The sequence below is a fragment of the Hordeum vulgare genome, chromosome 6H, assembly GCF_904849725.1.
Source record: "Hordeum vulgare subsp. vulgare chromosome 6H, MorexV3_pseudomolecules_assembly, whole genome shotgun sequence".
Classification (NCBI taxonomy): domain Eukaryota; kingdom Viridiplantae; phylum Streptophyta; class Magnoliopsida; order Poales; family Poaceae; genus Hordeum; species Hordeum vulgare.
In genome coordinates this window covers 214,207,211-214,217,720 of record NC_058523.1, presented here as the reverse complement: position 1 = coordinate 214,217,720, position 10,510 = coordinate 214,207,211, and the positions used below count along the sequence as shown (strand labels likewise).

Genomic DNA, 10,510 nt, shown 5'->3' with positions numbered 1-10,510 from the left:
TTTATGTGATATATTCAAAAGATTGTTTTTTATGATATATTCAAACATACAGACTATAGTGTACTTCCATTTTAACATGGATATGAATGCAAATCCTTCTATAAATCGTGGTATCCATTCACTCTCACGCGGTCGTGGACGCCCCCGTTGTGAGTCACAACCAGTTGTCACACCTGAAATACTAAAAAACACACATGTATATAACATCATCCTATCGCAATTTCAGCTTACTACTTATCTTTTCAACTACGGGTGGACAACCAGTGCAAATGGACAACCGAGACATCAGGTACTTCTACTGAAATTAGTCTGCTCTATATTTTCATTTAATTTCTTTCCCTTATTGACAACATACACATATCTTTCTTACCCTTATTGACAACATATACATATCTTCTCCAGGATGCCATCTAATTCTACAAACAATAATTTTTCATGTTCTACCCTTGGTTCAATAAGAGAAGCTCAGAAGAAATACATGTGTGCAATTGCAAATATGAAGAGCACAGGAGACCCAATATTTATAACTTGCAAACGCGAGTCCAAGCCTCAACACAACACTAACCAATTCTCATCTGTTGGATACATTGTTGAATATGAAAAGAATGGGATATCATATATCCATGTCACACTAACTGAAGAAGGCAAACCTACAAACAATATCTAATAGATCCTGTAATAATATGGTTCATGCTACAAACTATACTATAGTTGTTACTATTCATGCTTTGACTGATATATATTTTTATCACATTTTACTATTTGTGCGGGCAATAAAAATTTCAGACATTGCCTATGTTTGAAATCTATCTATCATTTTATTAATTCAAACTATTTTCTTCTTTGACATTTCCATGTTACTCCAAGAATCTGCAACAAATTTCTACAGCAAGGCGCCGGGCATCAACTAGTTCCATTAACATATTGAGCCAGGTAGGGGAGCACCAAATGCGTGAAGGTAGACCATCTCCACGGACGACGACCACGCCTCTCGTCGCGGTCACCCGCGACTCGCATCACAACGGCCGTTTCCTCCTCCGCTCCTCCCCGAATGAAGCAAGCAATCCCACTCGTTTGAAGCCCCCGCTGCCCCATTGCCGCCACGGGCACTCCTATTCGCCCACCCCAACTCCTCTCGGCCGCCTCCTGCTCCCCGTCGCCTCCTCGGCGGAGCGGAATACTGGCTTCTGGAGCCCTCGACGAATAGGGTTTCGTCCCCGCCGGAGACCCACCTCTCATCACCACCACCACCGTCGTTCACGAGGTCACCTCCCTGACGCTCGTGCGGAGGTAAGTGAGCGCTCCATATCGCCGCATCGGATTTGCTTTTAGGCTGCGTTGGGCGCTGGGTTGGACCTAGTTTTGCTTTGTAGATTCGTGGATTGGACGCGATTGGTCGCGAGATTTCCCGGGGAAATTTGATTTTACAGCGGGTTTTGGAGTCGCTACCGCACCAAATTGCGCTCAGGCTTTGATTGCGCCCCTCATGGGAAGTGCGGACAGTTAGCTAGTAGCACATGTGCAACTATTCATGTTTATACAGTTCCATTTGTGATGTATGTGCGGTCGTTTGAGTTAAGAGTACAAAAGTTGGTCTGCTGCTGGCTTTATGGTGCTTTAACCAGTCTGTTTTAGCTGCAAATGTATATCGTGCCTGCTTTGTTCTTGCATCGTTTGATGCTCTGGATTCAACAAACTTATGAAGTATTTTTACCGCTACCAAAATTATGATGCTTGCTTGTTTGGATCTGTGTTAATTTGAAATATATTCACTACGTTCACTGTTGGGAATTGAGATTATGAGAGTAAAACTTGGCATGTGAACGAACTATTACATATTTGAAGCAAGTTGGATCATGCCATTTAGTTGCTTTATAAATTTTGATTCTTAGGTGGTTAGTTTCGTAACTCCTGCAAAAGTTAATTAGGAGAGAAATGTTATGGAATGCAGAAATAGTTCTAAATGCATATTCCTTGATGCATTAGTCGGAACTCGTCTCTGTTATGGAGTATAGAGAAAATTTGTAGAAATCTCCCATCAATCTACCTAATTAGCAGTATTTAGTTACTGTAATATCTTGATATATTTTGCAATACACTGAATGTGAAATTTGAATTCACAAAAATGCTTTAAGGAATGCTGATTACCCTTTTTCTTTTATGCCAAAAGTCTCAATAGGAATTTATGTGATGGAATTTTGTTACATGCCTGTCAGCGACATGGGATACAGGTTTCCCCGAGCTTGCTAAAAGATGCGCATGGTATAGCATTAGAAGACATGTGCAAAGGTGCTTGGGCTTCCCCGAGCACAGCAGCAGGGTTTTAAACATTAAGAAGTTGAAATCTGTTACATTTATGTGATGGAATTTTGTTACATGCCTGTCAGCGACATGGGATACAGGTTTCCCCGAGCTTGCTAAAAGATGCGCATGGTATAGCATTAGAAGACATGTGCAAAGGTGCTTGGGCTTCCCCGAGCACAGCAGCAGGGTTTTAAACATTAACAAGTTGAAATCTGAACTCATGAGTACTATACAAATTTGATACGAAATCACTTGAAGAATACTCGGAGGACATTATAGCCAATCCTTCTCTGGCCTATTAAGACCGTTTTATGCTTCTTTGTTGACGGAATTCAATGGGCAAACTAAGGCTCCTCAGGTTTCCTATTTCAGTATAAATATATACCTTTATCTCATCTCTGATCTGTAATAGAAATTGTGTGCTGCACTTCAATGTGGTCATCTCTCTCTGAGATGAAACTTTGTTTCTCGTTTTCATCTTCATTTTCTTGCTTCCAGTTATTGTTTGCAGTTGAAAAACTCCAATGTTGAGAAATTTTATGTATCGTGGTATCAGTGGTAAATATGTGATACGCAACAAAAACTGATTCACAGTTAAATTTCTGTACTCAAAACTAAAAGATCTGGCATTTTATTGTGCAAATGCCTTCATGATTACACATTCCATGAAAACAGTGTATGCACTTTTCTGCATTTATTTTGTGGTTATTTGCACCAATCATGCATTTTGTGCTTCTTAGCCTCTTAAGATTTAGTGCTGTAATGCAGGACAATTAGATGGTTATGTTCAGTTCATCTTGTGCGTGCCACTTATCTGTGTTTCGACCTGCAGGGTTCTTCTGAACAAAGAATACAAAATGAAGTGCAACGCTTGCTGGCGGGAGTTGGAAGGGCAAGCCATAACAACAACTTGTGGCCATCTTTTGTGTATGCCTGCAATCTTCTATCTCTATCTGTTTAATCCAGTTTCAATTGTAAACAAGTAATGTTCACGAGGACTGCTGCTATTGCAGAATACATTTTTATTTTTTGTACTTTAAGTGATACTTATTGTGCAGGTACAGAGGATGCAAAGAAAATACTCAGTAATGATGGGGCATGTCCAATTTGTGACCAAGTGCTTTCCAAAAGGTCAGTTATGAGCTCTTGATATAGCATTCATTATTTCATACTTTATGTTTCGTCTTTCGTGTAAGCTACATTTCTCTTGTTCGTATCAATTTAGGATATCTAAAGATACAAGAGTGCCTATGGAACATCATATTTCGTGCCTACCTCACGTTCTTTCTGTTCTCTTAATGAGAACCTTATATACTTATGTTACTTCTTAACATGTTACGGAGGATTCTGTATTGTTTTCGTATCTGAGATTAAATTAATACCCATGTATTACTATGCCGATATCATATAATATGTTTTTTTATTTATTTCTTAGCCATATGAAGCCTACTGACATAAATCCAAGCGATGAATGGACAAATGTAAGTACCCCTCTGAATTTGATTCATAAGGACATATGCAATCTATTTTCCTGTAACTCATCTCTTGTGATAACTTTTTTTGTTATCTCAGATGTCAATGACTGGAGTTTCTCCACAGATACGTATCCTTAATATTTATTCACTGGACCTCCAGTAGAGTCGTTCCTATGTTATTTTGATGAATAACATAGCTCACCTCTATGGAATCTAGTGCCTATATAACCTCCTGTTTTAGTATTCCAGTAACCCAAACAACCTAAGATTGAAAAAAATAAATCTGCTGTAGTGAGACAATGATGTCAGCGTTTATGTTAATACTGTCGAAGGTTTATTCTTTTGTTACTAGTATGATATTCGTTTAGCTTTTCCTTAAACATGATATTAATCAGTTATGAAGAGCGCATACAGAAGTGTCATGTTTTACATCGGACAAAAGGACCTGGAGATGCAATACAAGATGAACAGAATTGTTGGTCAATGTAGGCAAAAGTGTGAAGTTATGCAGGCAAAGTTCACTGAAAAACTGGAGGAAGTGCATGCGGCATACCAGAAGATGGCCAAAAGATGCCAGTTGATGGAACAAGAGATTGAAAACTTGACAAGGGATAAGCAGGAGTTACAAGAAAAATTTGCAGAGAAATCCAGGTTAGTCTAATGTGCCATTATTTTCCTTATAGGAACAAAGTTCTGCTCCATCCAATATCTATGAAATGTGCTTTCCTTCCAGGCAAAAGAGGAAGCTTGATGAGATGTATGATCAGCTGAGAAACGAGTATGAGTCGGTGAAACGTTCAGCCATTCAACCTGCAAACAACTACTTCCCGAGAGCTCAGCCTCACTTGTTCTCAGGCATGCCTAACATATTGGACAGCGGTGACCCACTGAGACAAGGTAATTTATGTCATTATGCATGCAGTTAATTTTAGTTGTTCTGTTATGACCGGTACAATGTACCAACGGGGGAGGCCCAATGGGCAGGGTTAGTTACGGGCTTAGCCCAAGTTATCTTAGCTATCTTAGAGTCCAAGTTATCTAGGGTTTAGTGGAGGCTGTCCTCCTATATAAACACATGTACCCCTTCGATATTAAGCAGACAATAAACAGTATTCTGTTGTCGTCTCCCTCAGGAGACGGGAGCCCCAAACCCTAGCCGCCTCTCTCCCTCTCTCTCTCTCAACGCTGCGACGGCGCCCAACCGCCGGCGCCGGCGTCCCCAGCCTCGCCGCCCGCACTTCCACCCCTACAACCTACGTCCGAGACCTGGTAGAACCCTAGCCTCTACCAATTTGATATCAGGTAGCTTGGGTTTGATGAGTTTGTCGGACCTTCCCACCACCACCGCCGCCGCCACCACCGCCTTCCCCGTCACCTCGCAGCAGCCGCCGCCGCCGCACCAGTCGCCACCGCCGGCCACCTCAGGTCCGGCCGCCTCCGGTACCGCGGCCCTGGCGGCCGAAGCCGCCCTCGTCCTCTCCCCGGCGGAGATGTCCTCGGCGATCCGCGACCTCACCCTGGCGGTCTTGAACCTCCGGACTTTCCTCCAGGCTCCGTACGTAACCCCACCACCACTGCCTCCGCCGGCAGCGCCCTTCGCGCCACCGCCCCCGGCCACCGTCGCGCCCCAGGGCCTGCCGATCACCCAGGTCCGGTGGCCGCTGTCGCCGTCCCCGCTACCGACGTGGATCGACACGCCGACCTACACGACGGCGCCGCTACAGCCGACGGTGTTGCAGCCACCCGCCCCCACCTTCGGGGGGTTCGGCGGGTACACTGACCCGTACGCCGGGAGCTCCGTGGTGCCGCAGCACTCTCCTTCCGCCGCGCTGGGTCGTCACGAGGGCGCCTACGCGGCCTCGCCACACGTGCAGCAGCCGCCCCGCTTCACCAAGCTGGAGTTCGCCACCTACGACGGCACCGTCGACCCCCTGAACTGGCTCAATCAGTGCGACCAGTTTTTCAGGGGGCAGCGGACCATGGCGTCCGACCGCACGTGGATCGCCTACTACCACCTCCGTGGCGCCGCCCAGACATGGTACTATGCCCTCGAGCAGGACGAGGGCGGGATGCCTCCGTGGGAGCGCTTTCGCGACCTGTGTCTCCTCCGGTTCGGCCCCCCTACGTGGGAGCCGCCTGGCCGAGCTCGGTCGCCTTCCCTTCACCACCTCGGTGCAGGACTTCGCCGACCGCTTCCAGACGTTGGCCTGCCATGCGCCTGATGTCATGGCTCGCCAATGCGCCGAGCTCTTCGTTGGCGGCCTTCCCGACCACATCCGCATCGACATCGAGATGCGCGACCCCCAGGACCTGCAGACGGCCATGTATTAAGCACGCGCGTACGAGCAGCGCGCCAACGCCCTGCAACAGGCGTTCCTGGGCCGCAGCACGCGTCCCCCGCCCCGCCCCGCCCCGGCGGCCGCCACCCCAACACGCCCCGCCCTGCCGGCCACTACTGCGGCTGCCCCCGCGTCGACACGCACCTTCTGGCGCTTGATGTCGGCCGAGCAGCTCGAGCGGCGCCGCAAGGGCCTGTGCTTCAACTGCGACGAGCCGTATGCGCCGGGTCATACGTGCGCCCGCCTATTCTACTTGGAGACCGTCGACGACGCGGAGGTGGAGGCCCTCACCGCGGAGCTCGACGCCACCACACTCTCCGAGGCCGGCGTCACGACCTATGAGCTGGTCGATGCGAACGCCTTCGTCGTCTCCCTTCATGCCATGGCTGGCATCAAGACGGCAAACACGATGCTACTTCCGGTGACAATCAACGGGGAGCGTCTCACCGCGCTCGTAGACACGGGTTTGACGCACAACTTCCTGTCCGGGTACGCCATGCGCCGCCTCGCACTCCAACCGGCAGGCTCGGAGAAGTTCGGCGTCACCGTCGCCAACGGGGACCGCCTGGCTTGCCAGGGGGTGGCGCGGCAGGTTCCCATCCTCATCGGCGACGAGTCGTTCTCCATCGACTGCGTCGGCATCGACCTGGGCTGCTACGACTTCATCCTCAGCATCGACTTCTTGTCCACTCTCGGCCCCATCCTTTGGGACCTCGATGTGCTGTCCCTCATCTTCTGGCGCGAGGGCGGCCGTCGCGTTCAGTGGACAGGAATCGGCGGCTCTGGCTCGAAGTGCTCGTTCGGCACGACCTCCGTCGCGTACCTGGGGCACGTCATCTCGGCGGACGGGGTAGCGATGGACGCGGACAAGGTCGCCGCCGTCGCCTCGTGGCCGACCCCGTGGTCACCGCGGGCGCTCCGCGGCTTCTTGGGCCTCGCCGGCTACTACCGGAAGTACATCCAGGACTTCGGCCTCATCGCCGCGCCACTGACGCGACGCCTTCTCCTGGGACGAGGAGGCGACTGCGGCATTCGAGGCTCTCCAGCGGGCGCTCACGACGGGACCCGTCCTCCAGATGCCGGACTTTGATATGCCGTTCGTGGTGGACTGCGACGCCTCTGGCATCGGTTTCGGCACCGTCCTCCACCAGGGCGAGGGACCGCTCGCCTTCTTCAGTCGCCCCTTCGCCGCTCGCCATCACAAGCTCGCGGCCTACGAGCGCGAGCTTATTGGGCTGGTTCAGGCGGTGGCCACTGGCGGCCTTATCTTTGGGGCCGGTCATTCTGTGTGCGCACGGACCACTACAGCCTCAAGTTCTTTCTGGACAAACGCCTCTCCACCGTTCCGCAGCACTAGTGGATCAGCAAGCTCTTCGGCTTCGACTTCACCGTCGAGTACCGCCCCGGCCGTCTCAACACGGTCGCCGATGCCTTGTCCCGCCGCGACACTGAGGATGTCGCGGACGACGTTGCCATGGCTGGCATTATCATGTGCATCCGCTCCGGGCCATCTTTCGCCTTCATCGACGACATTCGCCGGGCAACTTCAACGGCCGCGGACGCGCAGGGCCTGCGCTAGCGCCTTGACGCCGGCGAGCTGGACGCGCCCTGGCGCTTGGACGAGGGGCTGCTCCTACATGGCCGCCGCATCTTTGTGCCCGACCATGGCGACCTGCGCCACCAGGTCTTGACCTTGGCGCACTCTGCAGGGCACGAAGGCGTGCAGAAGACTCTCCATCGTCTCCGTGCTGATTTTTACATCCCCGGTGATGGCGCGATGGTCCGCGACTAGGTGCGGTCGTGCGTGACGTGCTAGCGGAACAAGACGGAGACACTACGACCCACGGGTCTACTGCAGCCGCTGGACGTACCCTCCCAGGTGTGGGCGGATATTTCCATGGACTTCATCGAGGGCCTTCCCAAGGTGGGCGGCAAGTCCGTCATCCTCGTTGACCGCTTCTCCAAGTGCGCGCACTTCATCGCCTTGGGTCATCCATATACAGCCGCCTCCGTGGCGCGGGCCTTCTTCGACGACATCGTCCGCCTCCACGGTTTTCCTTCGTCCATCGTCAGCGATCGTGATCCCGTGTTCACGGGACATGTTTGGCGGGATCTTTTTCGACTGGTGGGCGTGAAGCTCCGCATGAGCATGGCGTTCCACCCTCAGACTGACAGCCAATCCGAGGTGGTCAACAAGGTGATCGCCATGTACCTGCGCTGTGTTACTAGTGATCATCCACGAGCTTGGGTGGACTGGTTGGCGTGGGCGGAGTACTGCTACAACACCTCCTATCACTCCGCCCTGCGCACCACGCCTTTCGAGGTGGTCTATGGGCGCCCACCTCCGGCGATGCTCCCTTACGAGCCTGGGACGGCTCGGTCCGAGACGGCGGGCGACTTACTCCACACCCGCGACGACATTCTGGCTGAGGCCGCCAGCGTCTTCTCCAAGCACAGCAGCTGGCTCGGAAGTACTACGATGCTCATCATCGCGAGGCGGAGTTCGCGGTGGGCGATTGGCTGTGGCTGCGCCTCCTTCACAGGACCACGCAGTCTCTGGACCTGCGCTCCAAGCGCAAATTGGGACCTCGCTACGCCGGTCCCTTTCGTGTGCTGGAGCGTGTCGGCACACTCGCATACCACTTGGAACTGCCAGCTGGTTCTCGCCTCCACGACGTCTTCCATGTCGGCTTACTGAAGGCCTACCGCGGGGACCCTCCTGCAGCGACGCCGGCCCTTCCTCCTACTTCGGATGGCCGCCTCCTTCCAGCTTCCGCGCAGGTGGCAAAGGTGCTGCAGGCGCAGCAGCGTCGCGGCGTCTGGCATGTCTTGGTACAGTGGACCGGCCTGCCAGAGGAGGAAGCGACTTGGGAGAAGCTCGACGATTTCCGCCAGCAGTTTCCAGATGTTCAGCTCGAGGACGAGCTGTTTGAGAAGGCGGGGAGAGATGTTATGACCGGTACAACGTACCAACAGAGGAGGCCCAATGGGCAGGGTTAGTTACGGGCTTAGCCTAAGTTATCTTAGCTATCTTAGAGTCCAAGTTATATTAGAGTCCAAGTTATCTAGGGTTTAGTGGAGGCTGTCCTCCTATATAAACACATATACCCCTTCGATATAAAGCAGACAATAAACAATATTCTGTTGTCGTCTCCCTCAGGAGACGGGAGCTCCAAACCCTAGCCGCCTCTCTCCCTCTCTCAACGCCGCAACGGCGCCCAACCGCCGGCGACGGCGTCCCCAGCCTCGCCGCCCGCACTTCCACCCCTACAACCTACGTCCGAGACCTGGTAGAACCCTAGCCTCTACCATGTTCAGCCTATCGCGCACTCGTCCCAATACTTTGCCTTTCAAGAAGCTATTAAGTAGCTACTTTTGCTATACATCCAGCCATGAATATGTTCAATACAATTTATTCTCACCCGCAAAAAAAAAAAGAATATGTTCAATACAATACTTTGGCTTTCTAGAAGTTACCTCTCCACAAAAACAGCTCATTCACTTGTTGCAGGATCAATTGATCCTCCTGAAACCCCAGGGCGCAGAGATGAGGGATGGGCTCCACAACCAAGGCAACGACGTGAGAACTCTGGTCCATTTGAGCTCTCTGGGGGGTCGCCTGGTCACACTGCTGCACCTCCGATGGATATGAGACCCCGACAGCTGCCACGGTCCGTCTTTGGAGCTAACATGAACAATTCTTCGACAGCTCTGAGAAATATGATAATCTCACCAGTGAAGCGTCCTCAGCCCCGTAACCGTCCACAAATGTTCACGTAATATTCTCCTTTTTGCTCGCTCATATATTTAAATGGTTAAATTTGGAGGGAAGTTATCATGCAATTGCCTCGAGAGCTAATTGTTTCAACTTTCAACGGTGGCATGCCATACCTGTCTGTCCCTTCACTGTACGTACTTACTCCGGGAACTTTGGTATGCCAGGTTATAGAGTTTGAAGAGCCGAGGAGATGTTCTGCTTCTGTTCCGTCTTAATCTTGTCATGGAAGTAACGAAAACTGTTCAGTGCAATTGTTGTAAGATCAGTATGTATGTCTTCCTCCTATTCTTGTGGCATCGTTTCATCTAGAAATTGTTGTAGGAGATCAATCTGTAATGTAGTTGTATCCTGGGTATATGATTTTGAAAGATAATAAATGTACTTCTTCCAGACGTGTATATGCTTGACATACTTGAGCAACCAAATTTCCAGACGCATGTCCTGTAATTCTGAGGGGTTATTTGGATCGAGACTAAGTTTGTTAATGGTTGTCACACGAAAGGTTAAACAAGTTTGACCAACTTAGATGGGTATTTGGTTCAAGTCACAACTTAGGCAAGCCACACTAGGATCCCACATCACATACATTTAAAAAGTGTGCCAAGATTCTTTTA

General features: G+C 50.7%; 1 protein-coding gene across 4 annotated transcripts; it reads left to right on the top strand.

Moving 5' to 3' along the window:
* Positions 1–963: 963 nt before the first annotated feature.
* On the top strand, positions 964–10,294 carry LOC123401950 (E3 ubiquitin-protein ligase CCNB1IP1 homolog). 4 transcript variants are annotated; one of them, XM_045095815.1, is made up of 9 exons: positions 967–1,290; positions 3,137–3,231; positions 3,363–3,435; positions 3,740–3,785; positions 3,877–3,907; positions 4,175–4,430; positions 4,513–4,676; positions 9,657–9,894; positions 10,061–10,294. In XM_045095815.1, exons 2-9 carry the CDS (start codon positions 3,162–3,164, stop codon positions 10,065–10,067), a joined length of 885 nt encoding a protein of 294 aa, XP_044951750.1. In that variant the 5' UTR covers positions 967–1,290; positions 3,137–3,161; the 3' UTR covers positions 10,068–10,294. The 4 variants fall into 4 exon arrangements, with proteins under 4 accessions (XP_044951752.1, XP_044951750.1, XP_044951749.1 ...); XM_045095814.1 differs by having other exon boundaries at positions 9,630–9,894; XM_045095817.1 differs by lacking the exon at positions 9,657–9,894 and having other exon boundaries at positions 964–1,290.
* Positions 10,295–10,510: the final 216 nt, after the last annotated feature.